The sequence below is a fragment of the Canis lupus genome, chromosome 16 (genome assembly GCF_048164855.1).
Source record: "Canis lupus baileyi chromosome 16, mCanLup2.hap1, whole genome shotgun sequence".
Taxonomy (NCBI): Eukaryota; Metazoa; Chordata; class Mammalia; order Carnivora; family Canidae; genus Canis; species Canis lupus.
In genome coordinates, this window is record NC_132853.1 from 24,142,588 (window position 1) to 24,166,274 (window position 23,687).

Genomic DNA, 23,687 nt, shown 5'->3' on the forward strand with positions numbered 1-23,687 from the left:
CTTACAGAAAAATATGGAGAGTGATATGACAAATACCCCTGCATCTACTGGCTAGCTTAAATAGATCTTATCATTTTGACACTGATCCTCACTTTTACGTTTTTATAATTCTTTGAAATCTTAAATTTTGAGTATAACCCCCCAAAAAAAAAAATTGTAGGAGTTAGTAGGAAAAGGAGGTTGGTAAGCTTATAGAAGCCTAAAAGATTGGAAGAAATTAATTAGTAGATCATTTTGACAGTTCTTAGACTGGACCTCTTAACCTAAAGGACCTCTTACTTTAGAAAAAAAAACACCATAACCTTCTGTCTGAATTCACTTGGTTGACATTTTCCTGGCTCTCAAAGGAATTGTTTGGGTTACCCTGGAAAATTCTAGAGGAACCTATTATGCTTTGAAACTCAGACTGGAGAAGAGTGTATATGTTTGTGGGCTTGAGTCCATTTCTCATGCATATGGAACCCAGATATTTTTCTAGTTTAACATTAGACTTTTGTATATTGTTTTACTCAATTTAACCTCAGAATAGCTCCATCAATGTGAAGCTAATTTGGATGTATTTTACCGTGTTTTTGTTTTATTATTTTGAAATCAGTTTATCTTTTCATGCTGGGTGTAGAAATTGAGTCTGTGTCAATCTTTTAGATATGTGTTGGAAAAGAGGCATATTTGTATTGCAGTATGCTAAAGGTGAGCTTTGAAATAGATCTGAAGAAGGCAGATCTGAAAAACAGGACCATGGTCTGTGCACTGATTGTCCAAGTTATAAAAAGAGACTAATGGTCCTTGCCACCAATCTATCCCTGAAGATGGGGAAATGTTTATAAGTGCTTTGAGATCTTCAGCAGAAAAGTATCACACACCACTGATTACATATAAACATTCATAATTTGTGCTTGTATTATTTTTCATCAAGGGCTTCCCCCCAAAAAAACCCCAGTCTTGAATCCTTTTAGGCTTTATAAGATAGGAATTTCAAGTATAGAAAAAGACAGGTTATGAAATATGTGGTTAAGATAGTTTTATCTAAAATTACCATTTTATCCTCTAAGTGCACATGTTTGGTTACAGGTCTGTCTAAAATGATCCTTACAACCAGAGTTGAGCCCCTCGTTAGAAAAATTTTGAGGCTAATTTTGAAAGATAGGTCTTCCTGCCATGGAATTACTTCTAATGAATTTCTAACACTGTTCTTTTGGGATGCGTATACTTTGCTTTTTTTTTTTCTTCATATTTTTATTTAAATTCCAGTTAATATAGAGTGTAATATTTTCAGGTGTAGAATTCAGTGTTCATCACTTATATCACTCAGTGCTCGCTACAAGTGTCCTCCTTAATCCCCGTCACCTATTTACTTTGCATATACTTTTCTCAGAATTCCTTCTGAGTGGGTACTGTTGGTACTGGAGATTTTTCAACAGATGGATTAGTTCATTGGATTCGTTTCATTATTAGCAAACAGAGGCCCAGTGAGCTTGATGGACTGAAAATCCTAAAGCATCCATTGGCTGACTAAACCAGAGCTTGTGGAATGCTCCTTAGTCCACCTCAAAAGTTAGTCCTACAGATAGCCTTTAAACAAAAGAATGTACTTGCCAGCATTTTTATACACCTTAAGTTTTAAGATTTTACTGAAAAAAGATGTGATATAGTACCCTGTGTCAAGAAACTTTACAGCTCCAACTAAAGGCAATAATGAACATCAGGACAGCAACAGATGACACTAGAGGATGAGGTGTAGCGTGGAGCATCAGAGTTCAACATTCGTTTGTATGATTAATGGGCAAGGTTTCTTGAACTGTAGTAGGCCAACTTGGTTAATTTCCATATCATCCAGTTACTCCTGTGCCCCATCTCTCAAATACCACTGGCTTGTATGTGCTCTGTTGCATGTTTTTTTTTTTTTAAATTGGCATGTTTACTAAAAGCATTGTGTGCGTATGCATAAGATTACTGTGGTTTCACGTTTATAAATATTGCGGGGAGAGATCATTTCCCTGTTCAAAATTATTATTTCTAATCTTCAGTAACATTTTGAAGAAATTACCTCTAGGATGAAAATTTTTTGCTCTAAAAATGTTGTGTTTCTTACCCTTTTATCGCTTTTTGGAAAGGTTGAGGTAAGTTTGTTCAGCCATTTTTGAATTATCCAAGCATGAAAAAGAGAGTTTTTCAGCTGTTAAGAAAATTGTTTTCAGCTCTTTTATGTGATCATACAACACTAGGCAGTGGAATATGATATCCAGCAGATAATACAATATGGAAAGGCATTGACATTTTTTTCAGCATGGTTTTTCTGAATGGCACAAATTATTTCAAATATCATATTGCCTTGTGGTTTAAAAAGGCACATTTTAACACCTATATAGTATTTTCTATTCTGTCAAGTGTGTTTTTTTCATGAGAGTCTAACATGAGTTAATATTGTAATTATTTTTTTATAATATCTAACTACAAGTGAAGACTTCTATTACATAAAGATACAAAAGGCAGACAGAGGTTGGGATGCCGGCATGGCACAGTCAGTTAAGTGTCTGACTCTTGGTTTCAGCTCAGTTTACAATCTCAGGATCGTGTGATCGAGCCCCACGTCGAGCTCTTGTGTTCAGCACAGAATCTGCTTGGGATTCTCTTTCCTCTGCCTCTGCCCCTCCCGCTTGGTCTATCTCTCTCTCAAATAAATAAATCTTTAAAAACAAAAGGGGGGAAGTAACACTTTATTATGTATCTAAAGGAACTCAAGTTCAGATTCCTTCTCACTAAGTCTTGATTTTCTTATCTTCATGATGCAGATAATGCTGAAGTCCATTTCAGCTCTAATGCTCTAGAATTTTTTGTATTGCTGCTCCAGGGCCTTGCAAGATGGTCTTCTTCCTGGCATTAGCAGTAGAAAAACAATAGCTATGGGAGGCTTTGCCAGAAAATTTCAACTTTTAGCATGGAAAATAAAGCTTTACCATAGCAGCCACAGTCTAACCTATATTTAAGTACATATAGAAAAATATTACAGCCAAACTCAAAGTGAGGAGATATAAGAAAGGCAACCATGGCAAAGATATTTTTTAACTGCTTCCCACAGCATTGCCACAGTTGATGGATGCTTCTTACATTCTTAAAAACATAATCCTGTCCTGTTTTGCCCCTTAGCTTTCCCTTCAAATTTATTGGTTGAGCTTAATATTAGTATTTTATTTTGTAGTAACAGCAGCTTTGGAAAGTGTGCATGTGTGTGCACATGTGTGTATCTGTGCAGTTGCACATTCATTTCACATTGATAGTACAATTAATTTTGATGTCAATTTTGGTGTTAATTTTGGGTCATGATTAGTGTTGACACTTTGTGTCAGGCTAATGGCATTTATGGGCACTATCAGTATAAATGTTAATATTGTCATGTTTTTAGTATCTGTTATAGTAACATTAAACCAAGGTCCTCCCAGGAGAAAAAATACATGTATGGATAGATAGATAATGCCTTTCTGTGTCGGTGGTGTTACTCAGCGAGAAAATGACATCTCAGGGCAGAATCCTAATCACTGTTTGGAGCATCAGAAATAATGATCACCTCTGATCGGGGGTTGTGAATAATTCATTCGGTTTGATTTTCACATCCTGTCCAGTGATACTTTTCAAACCAAATGTGTTTCTACAGGAAAATAATGGTCCCACTTCTTATGGAAATACTGTGGCACAAATCATTTTACCCACATAAAAACAGTTAAATAAGACTGTTCTCTTCTGCTTGGTTTCTCCTCCTCCTTCCCTCCTCCCTCACTTGCGTATGTTTATTCCAGAATCAGACTGTGGCCAAAGAAATATTTTCTTCCTTAGAACTTACATAAGGCATATATTTATTTCTACCCATCCTTTGCTTATTCACACTAACTCTGTTGATCCTCTTCCCTTTTTTCATTTTAATTAGTTAAGGTTGATAACCATAAACCTAAGAAACCTGCTAATCAGAACATCCTATTATCAAAAATCATCTGCAATTACATATTTTTAAATAATTTATGGCTGTATTAACAAAAACAAAATTGGCAGGAAGTGGCCAGAACCACCTGCTAAGTTAGTGGTCAGGAAAGAAGCTTGTGCAGTGCCAGGGCCACAGAGCCTGACTCTGAACCTCCTTAGGCCGTAAAGCCAGCCACTCGGGTAGACCCTCTCAGGCTGTTGCCCTCAGTCCTGGAGTGTCATTTTCACTAGGCTTCAACTGCATCAAAGCAATGGAGGTAGAGAGAAGCTGGAACAAGGGGATTTAGTGACAGAATTTCCTTTGGTTATTATTTATGTACTAGGCAATTTGGACTTAGGTGAAATCAGGAATGTCACATTCCTAACCACATTGTCATAATTTGTGTATGCTTTTATAGGATTGCAGAATTTTCAATATAACGTCTCCATTGTATGTATAATATAGATAGACCCATCTATATAAAGTAATTTGAAAAATTTACAGTGTCCTAATTAAATGGGGGGAAAATATGACTGTCTTCTGAAGTAATGACCCAATCCTCTGAGACAAAGCTATTCTTAGATAGCATATTTTGAACCATCTCTCCTGAATGTTGTGACCCTTCCCCACCTCCCCAAATCTAACAAGGGCAGGGGAAAGCATTTTTCAACCTACTTCTCATCATCAGACAGAAAGTATTTTGCATTCAGAAACCATTTCCAGTATCAAATTCAATTTTGTCAAGTGATTAGTTGAGTTTGGTAGAGAATAATTTAAAAACACAAAGCTGGAAATGGCCGTGGTACTTCTGCAGGGGAAGAGAGCAGTTGCTATTCTGAAGTTGCAAGCCCTCTTCCAATGACTGTGCATCACAAGGTGGATTATTGTGTTACATGTCTTTGCAGCTGTTACAGACCTGCATCTGTTGACACCATGTGTTCCTATCTGGGGCTGCTGGAAGAAATAGGGAAGTGGGTGAATTGATACCTTGCTTGCCTATCAGTGGGAACGTCCTTTTATGTACATATGTTTGTAAAGCTCTTTAGCCCCCTTCAAGATGAAAGGCTCTGTATAAATATAAGCTTTCGATTTTAGTACATGTTTGTAATACATGTGGTATGGTCCTAAATATGTATTTAGCTGATAGGCACTGTTCTTGTCTATTGTACAAATATTGACTTTAAAAGTATAAATATGTATTTAACCATCAGACCAGAAAAACACTGAAGCAGTTACTTCTCAGGTGGAGATATTAATATTGTATAAACCTATATATATATATGTTTACATTCTACTACATCATTGCAGAACATTTCTTTTTTAAAAATGAAATGATAGCCCCAACCAACTAAGGCAGTTCTTGATATTCTTCCCCCTTCAAGATGAGTCTTGATTTTTAATTTTCATGTGTTTCTCTCTCTCCTAACTTTATGTAAATATGATCTGTTGCAGTAGGACTAAAATGTAGATTCAGCTTTTGTAAAGTAGGAGAAATCCTTAGGTTCATGAGATACTTTTCTCTTAAAAAAATTTTTTTCCCCAAAGATTCCATCCATTTATTCATGAGAGATACAGAGAGAGAGGCAGAGACATAGGCAGAGGGAGAAGCAGGCTGCCTGTGTGGAGCCCAGTGCGGGGCTTGATCCTGGACCGGGAGACGCCCTGAGCCGAAGGCAGATGCTCAACCACTGAGGCATCCGGGCAGCCCAAAAAAAATTTTTAAGCATAGAAATGCTCAAATGTATGCTTAAGTAGAGACAATAATATAAGCTTTCACATACTTGTCACTCAGTGAAGAGCAATTTGTAGTCTTTTCTTAGTTCCTTTTTTTTTTTTTAATTTTTTTAAATTTATTTATAATAGTCACAGAGAGAGAGAGAGAGAGAGGCAGAGACACAGGCAGAGGGAGAAGCAGGCTCCATGCACCGGGAGCCTGACGTGGGATTCGATCCCAGGTCTCCAGGATCGCGCCCTGGGCCAAAGGCAGGCTCCAAACCGCTGCGCCACCCAGGGCTCCCTCTTAGTTCCTTTTTAAGCTTATATTGTGTTGATAATTTTATAAACACATTAAGGAAATTTTAGAAAATAGAAATCTCATCATTCTAAAAATATCTCATATTCCTATTTTTTAAATTATGTCTCTCTCACACACACAACACACCTATAAATACAGTGTTGTAACACCTACTGTGTACTTATTACATGCCAGGTACTATTCTAAGGCTCACCATGGATTTAATCCTCAAAACAAACTTTATAGAAGAGGTTATTACCTATTTTACTGATGAGGAAGGAGAGACACATAGAGGTCAGTAACTTACTTACGTGGCTAGAAAACTGACTGAATCTCTATTCTGTCGGAGTCAGATTCTATTAGATTCACATTCTCCAAGCTGGCTTCTGAGTCTCTGTCCTTAACAACCACACTATTTTGCTTCTCATAGTTATTACGGTAAATAGACAAGTTTGTTATACCACTTCAAGACTATATTTTCAGGGATCACTTCTATAGTTTGTTATACCACTTCTCAAACTTAGTATTACATCATAGGTATTTTAATATGCTATTAATAGTTTTCATAACCGTCATTTTATAAGGCTGTACAGAACACTAATGATGACCTTATTAGCCAATTTACTTCTCTCCAAAAGAGGAAAAGTTTTTATCATGACATTTATATTTTAACTGTTTATCTTAAAGTATTTTAGATTTACAGAAAAGTTACAAAGATAGTACAGAGTTCCCATGTACCTAATGTTAACTTCTTAAATTATTCTTGTTGCTCAAATAATCTTGTCTACCAAAAGAGGTGTGTTGAAATATATCTAAATGAACCCTTTGATTTTTCTAATGTTGACATCTTGTATAACTATGGTATAATTATCAAAACTTAGAACTAACATTGGTATGATACTAATAAGTAAAATACATACTTTGTTTTGGATTTTGCCAGTTTTTCTACAAATGTCCTTCCAAAATACCACATTGCATTTAGATGTCAATGACATTTATGTTTGTGTTATAATTGATGTTCATCTTTCCATGTTGTTTCCACTAACTGAAGTGGCACTAGTCTGGAATATGCTTCCTTAATGTCTCTAATAAGGGAAATTATGTGAACCGTATTTTAAAAAATAAACCTATTAACTTATATAAGGACAAGTTACTTAATTCTTCTATACCTTAGTTTTTTCGTGCCAATAATAACAGCTGCTTCTTTTTTTTTTTTTTTTAATTTTTATTTACTTATGATAGGCACACAGTGAGAGAGAGAGAGGCAGAGACACAGGCAGAGGGAGAAGCAGGCTCCATGCACCGGGAGCCTGATGTGGGATTCGATCCCGAATCTTCAGGATCGCGCCCTGGGCCAAAGGCAGGCGCTAAACCGCTGCGCCACCCAGGGATCCCATAACAGCTGCTTCTAAGTCAATAATAATTTGAAAACTTTTTATAATTGGAAAAACTGAGACTATATGAAGTTAAGTAATTGGTCCAAGATTATACAGTTAGAATAAAGCTGAGATTTGGACCGAGGTAGGCTGATACTCCCCAGACTAATCTCTTAACTACTATCAGTATTTGTTCATATTTAATATTGTACAGCATGTGATAGATTTTCAATTAATGATAGTTATTATTCTTGTTATTTTTTTGTTATTTTTTTGTTTTTGTTTTTGTTTTTTATTCTTGTTATTTTTTAAAAAATAAAATAGTTGAGCACTTGGATATAGCTCAGTTGGTTAAGTGTCTGCCTTTGGCTCAGGTCCTGACCCTGATCCCTGCTCTCCGAAGAATCTGCTTATCCCTCTCCCTCTGCCCCTCAGAGCTTGTGCTCTCTCTCACTCTCTCAAATAAATAAGATCTTTAAAAATAAAATGAAATAGTTGAATGATGTTTAGGACTATTATTCTGTGATCCCTAGAGATAAGTCATAGGGTTCTAAGCCCTTGGTATTGACTATTTTCCAAGAATCATTGAAAAAATGAAATGACTATGGAACCAGCAAATATTTATTACTCCCATATTATGTGGAGGGATCCTGCTAGGCACTGGAGGAGATGATATAATGGCTCAGGCCGGCAAGCTAAAAACAGTCCTAGGCAATAAATGATTAATTATCAGATGAATTCTCTACATGAAGGTCTTCATAGGAGATCAGAGAAGAAAGAGGTCACTTTAGGCAAAGCTTTACTGAGGAAATGGAATTTGAATGAAACTTTTTGGAATGGGTAGGATTTGAATAGATTGAGATGAGAGAAAGGGGCAAATGTTGTATATTAAAGTTAATATAATAGTATCAAATAGTTGATTCATCAAACCAATAGATGTTGTTAGTTTTGTATGTGGGGACACTGAAGCTCACTAAAGTTATTTTTCCAAGGTCACGTAGTAAGTGATAGAGCTTAGGTATGGATCCAAGTTAGTTTGACTCCAAATCCCATCTTCTCCATTATGTGACCTATTGTTTAGTTAGCAATAAAATCTAAATTTTGGTATAAGTTGAGCAATAGATGCTTTCTTGGATGTTTATCCATTATGCTTACTCAAAATTTAATCTCATCTTGTAGGGAATCTCACTATACAAAGACTGGGATAGCACTCTCCATTCTGAAATGGTACTTTTTAAAGGAGGAGGGAGATGGTCGATGAGGAACACACTTTGGAAAGACATTGATAAAGAGTAGTGTGTTCTTGGTGCTCCTGTCTTGACACCTAATTAGAAGTCAATATTGCAAGCATAATGACCTAGCCAATTGCTAAACTGACTGCCCAAGTGACACAGTTAGAGTCCCCAGGTAATAACAAAAGATAAGAGTATTATTTGCCTGCCCAGTGCCACACAGACACAATGTTTGCATTAGCATGCAAATGCTGAAGTAGATTCTTCAAGGCTTGTTTCTAAGCTACTTCTAGCCTAGGTGGCTAAGGTTAATATATCATAAAATTTGGTGTAAAACCCAATCTTCCTAACTACAAATGCATTTAGAGGAAATAGCTTTTCCTTCCTGAAAAACAAAAGAGATGTTAGGTTAGAGGGCCACATGAGAAGGCAGGTGTAAAATATTTCTTCCCACACAGGCATTATATTAGCCAGCTTCTTAAAAACCATGACCAAAGTTATCTCGATATTTGCAGTTTCTCTGTGCTATATTTTGAATGATTTGTTTCTCCTTCCTTTCTGTATCTTTAATGAGCAGATAGAGTAATACCTTATCTCAGAAGGTGATTGGATTTTTTTCTGTATATTATATCTATTTTGATTTGTATTTGGCCAATGATATGATATATTAAATAGCTTATATTTATCTGTGGGTGTTTCATATATATATATTTCTTAATGCTGAGAATCACAAATAGCTGTGTGGAAAGCTTCAACCAGCCTGATTACAGTGGATGTGCAATTGGATTGAGGAATGTGTACTCAGAGCTTATGATCACTGGCCCGGTTGAGTCTGGGTGATGCATGTGGCTTTCCAGGGATGCTGCTATTTACATCTGTTAATGGCCCTTCTTGATGGCCGGCTCCCCAATGAGGTGATATGCAGCAGCCTGGGGATGAGGGACCAAGGCTGCAGATGTGTCTGGGCTCCATTAGGCAGGACCAGGAATGCTCATCTGGTAGGCTTTGTGTTTGGGAGCAAGTAGAGAGGGGGTAGGAATGTGTAGGGGGAGACAGAAAGAAATGGGAAAAAAAAAAAAAAAAAGAATGGAAAACATTACTTATCTGGATATAGGGAAACAGACAGGCAGGCATGAAAAACTGCAGCTGTAACTGAGGTGTGAGTGAATAGAAAAGAAATGGAACTAGCAAATAAACAAGTAGAAGGATTGACTAGATGCTCATATAGAAAGGGATTAAAAGAAGAGAGAGCTGGGAGGGTTTGGGAAGAAACATGTCACCCCTGCCTTTCAAGTCAATATCATTTATTTGTGTGGCTGATCAGATGGTACTGAACAGAGAGAGTAGTAGAGATTTACATATATTGTTCCTTGTGTACTTTGGTTTTCTGGTGCTGGGGGAAAGTGGCAGGAGATGCTCACAAAGATGCAATGTTGAGCTCTAGTGAATCCTCGCAGAAATGGAAGATACCTAAAGCAAGCTGGTAATGAATGCTGCTCTTATTTCTGTCAAATGCTAGAAAACAGTAAAAGGACCCAGGATCACAAAAGTGGTGTATAGTTCCTGAGAGGTGATTCTCTTTCTGTTCTCCTCACAAGTGTAAGAAGTTTCTCAGAAAAAATCTCACAGAAGATGGACCTAGTGTCTTAGTAGATAGGCTAGTAAGTTAGGAAGTTTTGAATTTAATTCCCTGCACCATGACATTCTTCCACATGTCTCTTAAGTGCATTTAGACTTTGGTTTCTCCATCTTCTTTATGTAGATCCAAAGAAGGAATTGAAATAACTGTGAAATACATAGTAAACTAGCTGTTCTCACCATAACTTAGAGAAGTATGCTAGAATGTTCTAGTTTTCCACAGGAAACTTGGATCTTCAACGGTACATACCTTTATATGAAGGATGTGTTTATGATATAGCCTGATACCTTCAAGGAACCTGAAAAAAATTTTGCATGTAAGAAGCTTCTATTTGTTTCTCTATGCCTTTGCAGATTGGCATGGTAGCGTGGAAAATGACCCTTAAAAGTCCTGAATACCCAGAAGGCCGAGATATCATTGTTATTGGCAATGACATCACATACCGAATTGGGTCCTTTGGGCCCCAGGAGGATTTGCTGTTTCTCAGAGCTTCTGAGCTTGCCAGGGCAGAGGGTATCCCACGCATCTTTGTAGCAGCCAACAGTGGAGCAAGAATTGGACTGGCAGAGGAAATTCGTCATATGTTTCATGTAGCCTGGGTAGATCCTGAGGATCCTTACAAGGTACAGACTAAGCAGATAAAACTTCAAGACAGTATATGGTTGTGTGTGTGTGTGTGTGTGTGTGTGTGTGTGTGTGTACGTGTATGTGTTTACACATACAAAGAGGTGGGGGAGAGGTAGAGGTTTCAGTTCAAAAGTCAGCACTTACAGTGAGCTGTAATCACATTGGAGACAAATGGTCTCTCAATATATTCACCTGGTTTTTCCTTCCAGCTTTGAAATAGACTGCTGTTTTTTGGTTTGAACACTAGAGGAAATAGATATGCATTCAGCATGAGACATGCTAAGCCAGAAATCTCTCTTTTTAAATTATTCCACTATGGCTTCCAGGACTTAGTCAGTCATTTGCAAAAGCCCTCCTATCCTCAGCTTCTTCTCTGATTGTTCTTTATTTGAAATCTTCCTGTCCTCTAAAGACATGGCTTTCACTGTAGCCCTCTTAAAGAGTGACTGATCTCCCTCTTCTCTCTTTTCCTTGTCCCACTGAACCTGGAGAGTGTCTTCTTTGTCTCTCATTACTACTTCCAGATCCCCCCCTGCCCCTTCTCTCTGAAAATGCCCATCTTAGAATCTCATATCATCAGACTACCACACCACCACTTGTTATAGTGGTTCCTAACTCTTTGGTCAGTCCTTTGTGTGTTTTAGTTGCTGGCACATGGTCACTCTCTCCGTTACAACTAGTTCTATTATAATTCCCGGTGACTTCTATATCTACATAGATGATCCATTGCATAATCCAGCCTCTTAGATCCATGACTTCTGTCTTCTACCCCAGCTCAGCCTCTTCTTCCCCATGATCTTAATTTCAGCAATCCTTTTCTTTGCCACCCCTCCATCCTATCTTTACAGCTCATTCTCCGTAGTGTACACTAAGTCCAACAATCCTTTAAACCCACCAGAGCCTGCAACTATTGGTGCTACCACCTTTCTTCTGTCCCCTCCTTCCTTATAACTTCAGCTTATATTCTGTGGTCAATCATAGGTTAATCATTATAATCATATTATAATTACCACCTTTCCTACACCTTCAACTCTTTTGCTTCTCTTCTCATTCTGCTTACTCTGTCTCTTTACAGAAACCTTGTTTAAATCCAGTGTTCTCCATCTATCTACTCACATATGTGAACCTGTATACCTGAACACTGGTAAGAGAAAAATATCCAGTGTGATTGAGTGGTCTTACTTTAAATTCATTTATGAACCTCCTGAATGACCATTTCACATCTTCTCCTCTCTCCTTAAACTTCTAAAACCCTCTTGCCCCATCCTCCCTCTAAGCTGATGACATTGATCCCAATTCACTGAGGAAATGGAAGGAACAAGAAGAAAACATCCATAAGCTCCCACATATCTACATCTGTGCCTTTATTCTCTGCCATCTCCCTGTTCTTTGGATGAACAGTTTCTGCTCCAGTCTAAGGCTAATCACTCTCCTCTTACATACTTCACCCTATCCTTCTTGAATCGTTTTTTCCCTCTACCAGATCTACCCTGCTAGCTCACAAATACTTAGCCCTCCAATCACTACTCTTACTGATAGCAAAGCTTCTTAGAAGCATTGTCTCTTCTTGCTATATCCATATACTCTCCTCCCATTCCTCTGGAACCCACTTCAGTTAGGTTTGCATCCTCACCAGCACATTGTACCTGCTTTTGTCAGAGTCACCATGGGTTCCATCCTGTGAAATTCTGTTGTGAATTTCAGCCTTCATCTGAGTTATTTGATGTCTCAGCAGCATCTGATACAGTTGGTCATTCCTTCATCCTTGAAATACTTCTTCTCTTGGCTTCTAGGGCCTCAGAGTCTCCTTTTTATCTTCCTAACTGCCCCTTCTCAGTTTCCTTCGCTGAGACATCTTTTAAGTGTAAGAGTGCTTCAAAGGATGATGGAAATATTCCATATTTTGATTTTGATGGTAGTTTCACAAGTATCTACATTCATCAGAACTCACCACACTATGGTACTTAAAAGAATGGATTTTATTGCATGTAAATGATACTTCAATAGGATTCATATTAAAAGTGTATGGAAATTGTTAGTAACTGTGTTTCTTTTTGAGGTGATGGAAATGCCCTTGAATAAGAGAGTGGTGATGGTTGCACATCAGAATATACTAAAAACTACTAAATCATTCGTTTTATTTATTTTTTTTTAAGATTTTATTTATTTATTCATAGAGATGCAGAGACAGAAGCAGGCACCATGCAGAGAGCCTGACGTGGGACCTGATCCAGGGTCTCCAGGATCACGCCCTGGGCTGCAGGCGGCACTAAACCGCTGCCATTTTAAAATGGCTAGTTTTGAGGCATCTGGCTGGCTCAGTCAGTGGAGCATGCGACTCTTGATCGCGGGGTCGTGTGTTCAAGCCCCACATTAGGTATAATAGAGCTTACTTTAAAAAATATGGACAGTTTTATGTTCATGAATTTTAACCCAAGGCCCTACATAGCTTGGCCTTCCAATACTACCCTGCCTTCATTTCTTGCTGCAGACAGTCTCACTCCATGCTGGCTCCATTGGCCTGCTTACTCTTTCTGGAACTTCGTGAGGCTCACTCATGCCTCCACACTTCTGCACCTACAATTCCTTCTGCCTATAATGCCTTGCCCCAATGTCCTCATGTTTTGTTTCCTCTGTTCTTCAAGGCCTCACTCAAATGCCACTTTCAGTGAGCCTTCCCTGGGCTTTTCTTTCTACAAGTTCAGCTTTTGCAATCCTCTGTCTCCTTTCTCAATTCTTTTTTTTTCCCCATAAACATCATTCTCATTAATATTGTATGTTTTACTTATTTGTATATTTTTCTGTCACTCTCACAAGAACATAAGTTCCATAAGGCCAGGAAGTTTTGTCCATTTTGTTCATTCCTGGTTTTTCAGTGCCTAAAACAGTATCTTGCACATAGAGGCACTCAGTAGATAGGTGGTGACTGACATACTAATGACCCTCAGTGCCACAAGGTTCTTGTCATAAGTCACACAAACTCAGTGGCAGATTCATATCTCTTCCATGTTGTGCTCACTGTGGGCCAAATCGATTGAGTTAAGCACTGGCATAATTTTTCCCAGTACTTAAAACGTCTTCCTCTGCTTACTTTTTTTTTTTTTTTTTTTTTTTTTTGGCTGTGTGACTAATTCACTTTAGTTAAACACATGTATCCTACCTATAACCCTGTTTTGTGAGTGTGTGTATGTATGTGTAAAAATAAATAATTACAAAAATGTATAGTTTTTAAAATGTAAATAGGAAATACAAGTTGTTTATTGAAAACAGCAAAAGGCATAAATTCAATGTTCACTGATGATTATCACTGCATAGACTTCTGATTTTAATATTGCCAGTTTCATGATCTTCTCAATTATCTCTTCCCCATTTATATTGTGATGGTACTAAGGATTTGAGAAAGTAAAGAATAGTAATCTACAGTTCTTAAATTTTGTGTTGATATCTTTAATAGAGGTGTCACAAAAGATCAGAAAATGACCCATTAACCTCGATGAAAATGAAATAGATGGAATATACTTGCAGTTGTAGCTACAAGATACCTTGTTTCAAGGACAGTCAGTGACTGGAGAAATAAGCGCTTCCATCTTTCAAAGAATTGTCTATGCTGGTATTCTGTGAGACAGTAACTCTCAGAAGTGATGTGGCAATTTAAAGCTAGCTGTACAACAAGCTGTGTTATGCATGTCCTGCTGTGTCTTCTGTCTATGTGGTGATGGCAAATAATGAGTTAAAAACTATTTGTGCTTCACAGGGATACAAATATTTATATCTGACCCCTCAGGATTATAAGAGAGTCAGTGCTCTCAACTCTGTCCATTGTGAACATGTAGAGGACGAAGGAGAATCCAGGTAGGTATGTAAGTAGCAGAATAATTTGGCCATGAATTAAAGGAGAATATGATCATTTCTCCCTCAACTGTCTTGCTGAAATGACCTTGAAGAGCAATGAAGATTGCTTGTTACATAATCTGGAAATCTAAAGTTTTGTATTATAGCCCTACACTAATTAACTGTAAGACCTTATTTTTTGATTGAGGTTTTTAAATTATGTTTATAATATTTATTCACTTTAGAAAAGTTGGAATATGTAAATAATTATGAAGAAGAAATAAAAATCAGCTACAATCCTGTGAAGAGATAACTATTTTTTCAGATTTATTTGTTTATTGTTTTAGAAAAAGAGTGTGCAAGAGGAAGAGAGGGAGGGGCAGAAGGAGAGGGAGAGAGAGAATCTCCAGCAGATTCCCTGCTGAGTGCAGAGCCCCAAATGGGGCTCGATCTCACAACACTGAGATCATAACCTGAGCCAAAATCAAGAGTCAGACTCTTAACCAACTGAGCCACCCCAGTGCCCCGAGAGATTACAATTATTGATGTGTATATTATATTCATGCTTTTTCTGTATATGTATACCTTCTTTCTACATAATCAGAATGTACAGGAAAACTCTTCTGTAATTTATTCTTTTCACTAAAAACTATTTTGGGGGGATTTTTGTATATCCTTAAAATATCATTTGAGAATATGATATTTAATGGCTTCATAGTATTTTATCATAATAAATGTATCTTTTGTGAACATTCAGACAATTCCCACTATTTACTGCTATATCCCTGGTCTAGATGTTTTGTTTTGGGTTTTTTTTTTGTTTTAAAGATTTTATTTATTTATTTATTTATTCATAAATAAACGCAGAGAGAGAGAAGCAGAGTCACAGGCAGAGGGAAAAGCAGGCTCCATGCAGGGAGCCTGATGTGTGGGACTGGATCCTTGGTCTCCAGGATCATACCCCTGGGCTAAAGGTGGTGTTAAACTGCTGGGCCACTGGGGCTGCCCTAATTTTTTTTTTTTAAGATTTATTTATTTATTCATTCAGAGAGAGAGAGAGAGACAGGCAGAGACACAGGCAGAGGGAGAAGCAGGCTCCATGCAGGAAGCCCGACGTGGGACTCAATCTGGGGTCTCCAGGATCATGCCCTGGGCTGCAAGCGGCGCTAAACCACTGTGCCACCGGGGCTGCCCCCCAAAATGTTTTCTTATAAAAACTTCTAGAAATATCTCTCTCTTCCCTTTGGGCTAATTTCTAAAAGTGGAATTACTAGCCAAAAATATGTCTATTTTAAATATATTTTTGATAGTTTCAAATTGTCCTACCAAGATCTGTACTCCCACCAGCAATATATGATAGTATGTTCTTCCCCTTTAATTTTTCTCTACCCTTGCCAATATTGATTGTCAATTAATAAAATAAGATAAAAACAGCAATTATTTTAACTGGTACTTTTGAGTACTAGTAAGGTTGAACATTTTTATAGTCTGTCTGCAAGTATTTTCTAGAATGTTAATCAACTATTCCAATACCATTTATTAAATAATACATACTTTCCTCACTTTTATAATAATTTCAACTCCATTACTAGGCTTTGTATTGTTTTTTTGTGCTGTCTGTTCTTGAGCTAATGCCACATTATTTTAACTATTCTAATGGGGCAAATTTCCCCACATTCTTAATTTTTTTCCTCATGTTTTATTAGCTACTTTTATCTTTTTATGTTAGACTCATTTTTTTTAATTGCCAAAACTTTCTGTAATGATTTTGATTCAAATTACATTAAGTTTATAAATTAATTTAGGAAGAGCTCATATCTTCATAATATTAACTCTTCCCAACAAAAAACATGTAATATTTTTTTCCATTTATCCAAGTGTATCTTTCAAAGTTTTGTAGTTTTCCTCATATAGCTTATGCCAGAAGTTCCCAGTCTTCCGTGGTTCATAACACCCTTGCTGTCTCAGTAATGTTTTCACAGCACCTTTGGGCTAAAAGATATACCCAATATTTCTGTTTATTAAATAGTCAGACTTCTACAACTTCATAGGTATTTATATTCTAGCAATAATTATTTGGGAAGTATAATACATATAAATAGAAAGGCTTTTTTCATTTTTAAATAATTACAATTAGTTACTAATGAGACATCTGCATCTATACAAGATCTCAAGACTTAGATTCAGCTTGGATATAGCCACCCTTGTTTCTTGTTCTGCATTGACTTTTGTGCAGAACTTGGTTTTTTTCTACAGCAACTGAAAACCCAGCTTTGCAAAGATATAAGACATTGTCAAAAGGAATGTAGCATTATTTAATGTTTAATTATGAACTACCTAAACCTAGTAGTTTACATGGACTCCAACAGATTTTACATATCATAGTGTTTCTCTCAAATATTTAAAATATCCTGCAGTGCCCCTGGCAGTTCACTGTGACACTCAAGACACTATGGTGCACAATGCGGGTATAATGGGATTTTGCCATTTTTTAAATGTTTTTTGCTAAATATTTTGTACCTTATCTTGCTATTCTGAATGAGATTTCCCTTCCCCATTATGTTTTTTAACTCTTTATTACTGAAATGTTAAGCCATTGATTCTGCATACTGCTTTTGTTAAAGCAAGTCATTTTTCTTCTCTCGGTTATAGTTTCCTTGTCTATAAGATGAATATCAGGAAAATTAATATATGTAAAGCCCTTAGCATAGCACTGAGTACATAGTAAGCAGTCAAAAATCCTGACCACTATTATCTGTAATAATGGAGAGGACATTACCTATCACACTGGATTGTTGTGAGGGCCAAAAATTATATTTATTTATGAATGTGTTTTGTTAATTGTATTACAGTATACAAAGATTTTTATTGCAAATAACATTAAAATTTAGTACTACTTTAAAGAATGATAGTTTTAATGGTAGAAGACTCAGATCATAGAGCAGAAAATGAGAAATTTGTATTCTTTTTCATGTAACACAAAGAGAGAAGATGCCACTTACCAAGTAATGAATACCTGTGAAGCAATATGTAATCCTTAGGAGGGAAAAGATCTGCTTTGCAGGGAGGGCTGACTGGACTCATGAGTGTTTGTGACTATATGGCTTGTGAGCCTTCCAGAAGGGATACATTAACACCCCCCTCCTACTATTGTTGCTCATTAACCCTTTAAGGGAGGTTAGCTTTACCTGCAACATAACTCTAGAATTTAGAGCCTAAATACAGAGTAAAAGGAAGAATTGGAGAATTCCTGGGAGACGCTAAAAATAGAAAGGCCAGGGAATCTGGGAAGCAAAGATGCAAAGCCAGAGACCAAGGCCAAGGGCAAAAGGAAGGAATTGGTGGAAGGTTAGAAGTAAGGAAAGAAGGGAACAGAGAAATATGAGGGCAAAAAGTAGTTTAAGAGCCACTATGGGATATTTATTTATTATTTCAATTTATAAAACTATGCCCAGCGCCAAGCTTTTTGGGTACACACAGAACAGTAAATAATATATGCCCATCTCTACTTCCAACTTTGTATTTTTCCTTTCTTTTACTAGTTGCATTCCCCATCTCCCACTTCCCATTATCAGCTATCACTCTTAATCCCTTGCCAAGAAGACAGATGAGTGGCTCCCACTGGATCTGCAGGATGCTTTCTGGACAACTTGGCCCGCATTTCACTTCCACACACATTCCACCTACCTTTCCAGAAGACTAGAGCCAGGACCCCTCCATGTATGCACTTGATATTTACAAAAGAGCAGGAATGGGAGTACACTGTTTTGATTATGTCCTTCATCCCTGTCTTGGAAAGAGAAAGGATTTTTTGACTTGAGAAATTGGGCTGAGCATTCTCACTCTGCCTCTGAATTTTTCTTTTCCTTTGTAACATTTATCTAAAATTGTTGATTTAATGGCTATTACTGATTATAGAGAGATCTACAATGACCCTGCCTTTAAGAAACTTGCTCTGGAAAGTAAGAGAGGGCATCTAAAATCGGAGCACCAGCTATGTGTCAAGCCCTCTCTTTGTTACTTTAACTCTCATGTCAACCCTTAGAGGTAGACATTGTCTCCATTTTATAAAAGTTACTATTATCTCCAGAGTTGCATGGCTACATGTGTCAGAGCAGGGATTTAAACTTGTCTACTTAATTTTAGATTTTGCTCTTTCTGCTATACTGTATTGCTTCCAGAAAATATAGGCACCAAGCTAAGGAGGAAAGATATATGAATGAAAAGTATAAGAATAGTATAGAGCCCTGGCTTTAAATAAGCTTTCAGGAGGCTTTTAGCAGCCTTTTAATGGTGATTATTATTTTAATGGATTGTTATTCTTGTGTTTAACCTTTATAATTGGGCATGGCTGTATCCAATAGGTACAAGATAACTGATATTATTGGGAAGGAAGAGGGACTTGGAGCAGAGAACCTTCGAGGCTCTGGAATGATCGCTGGAGAATCCTCATTGGCCTATGATGAGATCATCACCATCAGCCTGGTAAATATTAAGAGAATATGACATTTTTGAAGAACTGACTTTGTGATTAGGAGTTGTGTCTGTCGCATCTCTGCTATTCAGTCACAAATAAGAACATTACTTAAAGATTATATATGTACAATTTGACTTTAACTGTGCATGATAATGTAAATAATTGAATTTCCCAGATACATCTAGCACCTTTTTGCCTTTAGTTTTTTATTTCTCTAAACATTCTAACAGAGTTGTAACAGCTTCAATTTATTTTTTTTACTACTTTCCTTATTCTTTTTTTTTTTTTTTTTTTTTAATTTTATTTATTTATTTATGATAGTCACAGAGAGAGAGAGAGAGGCAGAGACACAGGCAGAGGGAGAAGCAGGCTCCATGCACCGGGAGCCCGACGTGGGATTCGATCCCGGGTCTCCAGGATCGCGCCCTGGGCCAAAGGCAGGCGCCAAACCGCTGCGCCACCCAGGGATCCCCTACTTTCCTTATTCTTATCTGTAGTGTAGATAGATGCCGAGCATCTGTGAAACAAGCAAAAGTTTGAGATGTAAAGACCCTATGAACCTTTAAGTGTTTAATACTTTAATCATTCAGCGAATTCTGTACCTGCTTTTCTTTGACCAGGGAATTGTGGGGCTTAATGTTATTAATCAAGCAAACTTCATAAAAAGTAGTACTTTTTTCTGTTAATGTGGATTCTGTATATCTCTGCCTTAGTTCTGACAGCTTGGGTGGGACATAACTATGTGGCATGTAGAATTTACTCTTTTCTCTCTGTCTCTGTCTCTCTCTCATTGTCTTTGAAGGTTACATGCCGGGCCATTGGGATTGGAGCTTACCTTGTCCGGCTGGGACAGAGAACCATCCAGGTTGAAAATTCTCATTTAATTTTGACTGGAGCTGGAGCCCTCAACAAAGTAAGTTTTTAGGGTCTGGGAGAAGTGAGTGAAGCTGTTTGAAGATGACTGAATTCTCAATTCAAGATCCTGATTGAGAAGAAGCCATTCAGGCCATGCTTCCCTCAGTCTGTCAATTTCCCTCTCCCTCCATCTTTCCTACCCACTGCCTTACTTACCTATTCTATTCATTCATTTATCATAGTCAACAAATATTTTGAGTATCTACTATGTGCCAGGCACTACTCCAGGCCCTACAGATAAGTTCACAAACAAACCATATAGAACTCTTGCTCCAAAGAGTTTACATTCTGCATCTTGCTAGAAAAAGAATTGAATGCTTTTTTTCTGCCCTCCCTCCCTTTCTTGCATCCATGAGTAAGTGAAGAGATCTATTCCCAGATGCGGAGCTATCTCTGAAACATATTCTTGAACGTGTTGACAAAATGAAGCTTTAATGTTCTGAGAAATTTGTGAATGCACCCCTTAAAAAGGACACTTAACAGTGGTCCCTTGTACATAGAGGAAGTAATTGGTAAATATTGAGTAGAGAGGTAGATGGATAGATTGCTGGGCAAGAGTATGACAAATTTGTCATCCCTTCAAAAGAAATTCTTGTGTGAGACATCTGGGTGGCTCAGTCTATTGGATGTTTGACTCTTAATTTCCGCTCAGGTCATGATCTCAGGGTCATAGGATCAGGCCCTGCATAGAGCTTTGCACTCAGCGGGGAGTCTGCTTGAGGATTCTGTCTCCCTCTCCCCCTCCCCGCCATGCTTACCCCCCTTTCTCTCAAATAAATAAATCTTTAAAGAAAGAAAGAGGGAGGGAGAGAGGAAGGAAGAAGGAAGAAAGGAACAAGTGAAAGAAAAGAAAGAAACAAAGAAAGAAAGAAGGAAAGAAAGAAAAGAAAAGAAAAGAAAAAAGAAAAGAAAAGAAAAGAAAAAAAAGAAAAGAAAAGAAAAGAAGAGAAAAAAGAAGAAAAGAAAGAAATTCTTGTGCCTTTTCAATCCAAGCTCATAGGGGCTTTTCCAAAGGGGAAAAAAAATGATTGCTGAGGTCACTGCTTGTAAGAGTGAAAACTATCTAAGAATACCTGGATATACAAGACAATGTTGTTCTGACTTCTCTGCAGACATAAGAAAATTATTTTCTCTCCAGAGCCAAGAATATGTAATAATTTGGAACTGGCTGGCAGACCTTGTGCAACTCATGTAACCGCTCAGCTACTCCGCTTTCTTTGTCTGTCAAAGGGGAATATAATAATTCACATGCTTAAATGATATGGTGGAGATCAAATGAGAAAACATAAGTGAAAATACCTAGCATCTGGCACAAAGTGTTGGTCATCATTACAGCTCTAGTTTCCTTTTCTTCTCCCGTACATGACTTGGTGATTTGAGTTATATGCATGCTGAATTGTATTGGATACTGGGTTTGCTAGACTTGCACAAACTTTAACAAGCCTTGACTTTCCAGTGGAAGGATAGGAATTAAGTATCCTATTATCTTATGTTTTAAAAGTTGATACATCCATTGGTCCAGTTAGCTTTTGGAGATATCAGAAATGAGGAGAATCCTTTGATATGATCAGTTTGCTCTCTACATTCATATAGGGTCTGTCTCCTTCTCTGGGTTTGCTCTTCCCTCCAAGAAAAGGCAGAGCAGGGGATCCCTGGGTGGCGCAGCGGTTTGGCACCTGCCTTTGGCCCAGGGTGCGATCCTGGAGATCCGGGATCGAATCCCACGTCGGGCTCCCGGTGCATGGAGCCTGCTTCTCCCTCTGCCTGTGTCTCTGCCTCTCTCTCTCTCTCTCACTGTGTGCCTATCATGAATAAGAAAAAAAAAAAAAGATTAAAAAAAAAAAAAAAGAAAAGGCAGAGCAATGTTAACAATGGCAAACTTTGGGTACCCCACTCCCCTTTTGGAAAGTAAGCTAGGAAAAAAAAAAGGAAAGTAACCTAGAAATCAACGTTGTGAACTGCCACTATTGCAGGAGACTACTGCAGTAGGGGAAACTGCTGAGTCTTTTTCTTTTTTTTTTTAAGTTGCTCTTTTGGATACCTTCTTAAGACGAGATACTCACAAATGTTGAAAAGAATCGTAGATACGATGATCTATAAGGGTGGAATTTAAAGAAGACGCCTGTATTCCCATATACCCATACCTGGACAAAGAGCTAATTTCTGAAATTTATTTCATCACATTTTTTTTTTTGTCCCTAATAATATGTTATACACAGAGAAAAATACAAAAAGCAAAGATGCTGCTGCTGCTGCTAGGGAGTTTTGTTTGGTTGGTTTTTGTCATTTGCCTAAAAACTTCCTAGTTGAATTTAATTTGTGCCATAAAGAAAGCATTAGGGATTTTTTTCTGAAAATCTGGTTGAATTGTTCTGATCAGATTTATTATGTTCCCCCTCTTCCTAGCCTACAGGGCTGTTCGTTGAAGGAAAAGTGTAGTTGGAGCGGAAAAGGCTAGGGAAGCTGCAGCTGTAACTTACCGAACAATGCTCATTTCCAAATGGACGTGATCATTTGTAGCTGAAGGGAGTGATCAAGTTATAGAGGTTACCTAATCTGGCTCAGCCTGCTTCACTATCTTCATGTCAGTGCCTCTTAAGTATACAGACATGTTCTTGGAAGACACCTGATTTCATGCAAATTCATTCAGAATGTCCTGTCTGCCCCTTTGCCTATCCAGTATGAAAAAAGACATTATATATACGGAAGCTGCATGTTTATATCACTTCCTCCGACTCATTCCTTTTGCATGTTCTGTCTTTGTGTATATTGGTGTCTTTCAACATCTGTTTGCCTTTCTGTAGAAATCTCTGTCTCTTATGGGTGTGTGCAAGTCACTTTGAGTGTGTGTCTCTTCCTGTGTGAGTCCTGGTCTGTCTCTTTGTGTCTGTATCTTGCTTCTAGATAGATCCCTCTCTTTCTTTCTCTGTGCTTCCCTGAGTATCCATGTGTGAGGAAGTCTTTGTGTGTCTGAAAACACTGTAGAGCCTCCTTAAGCCTTGACCATTTTGCTCGAGTATGTGTGTACCTGTACAAAGTGGAAATGTATGTGGTATATGTAAGCTTTTAGACTGTAAACATTTGACCCCCACCTTTTTGAGTCTTCATCCTTTATGTTAAACATTGGGGTGAAGAATAGGAAGGGAGGGGATGTGCAGAGGTTGTAGGAAAAAAGAAATCTGTGTGTGCAAGTGCCGATCCCGTTGACCCTTTTGAAAATTGAAATAATGATAATGCGCGTCTCCTGACTGCATCAAAGTATCAGCACATCAAAAGCCAGGAGGCATGAAATGCAAATGATAAAGTGAAAGCAGATGGATTGTGCATGATCGCCTGATGCCCAATGAATTTTAAAAGGTGCCGGTTTGCAGGGTGGGGAGGAGGGGGTTGGGGGTGGGGGTACTGAAATAAACACGTTATCCCTGCAATTTTTTTTTTGTTCTTGACGCTCACTCCTGACAATATTTTTTCACACTTGAGTGAACATCCACTCCATCTCTCTCTCCCTTTCTCCCTCTCTCTTTCTCTTTCCTCTCCAACTCTACCCCCACCCCCCCACCTCTTACACGTCTCAGGTCATGTCGCTGCAGCTCCGGTGGAAATAATAAGATATAAACCACG

General features: G+C 37.8%; 1 protein-coding gene across 15 annotated transcripts in view; it reads left to right on the top strand.

Moving 5' to 3' along the window:
• The window catches only part of ACACA (acetyl-CoA carboxylase alpha), a 284,702-nt gene that overhangs the window by 195,322 nt on the left and 65,693 nt on the right, over positions 1 to 23,687 (top strand). For all 15 annotated transcript variants that reach the window (XM_072779608.1, XM_072779607.1, XM_072779609.1 and 12 more), the window contains 4 exons: positions 10,570 to 10,839; positions 14,598 to 14,695; positions 19,039 to 19,159; positions 19,954 to 20,064. In XM_072779608.1, coding sequence (XP_072635709.1) covers positions 10,570 to 10,839; positions 14,598 to 14,695; positions 19,039 to 19,159; positions 19,954 to 20,064 — 600 coding nt within the window. The remainder of the gene's footprint in view (positions 1 to 10,569; positions 10,840 to 14,597; positions 14,696 to 19,038; positions 19,160 to 19,953; positions 20,065 to 23,687) is intronic.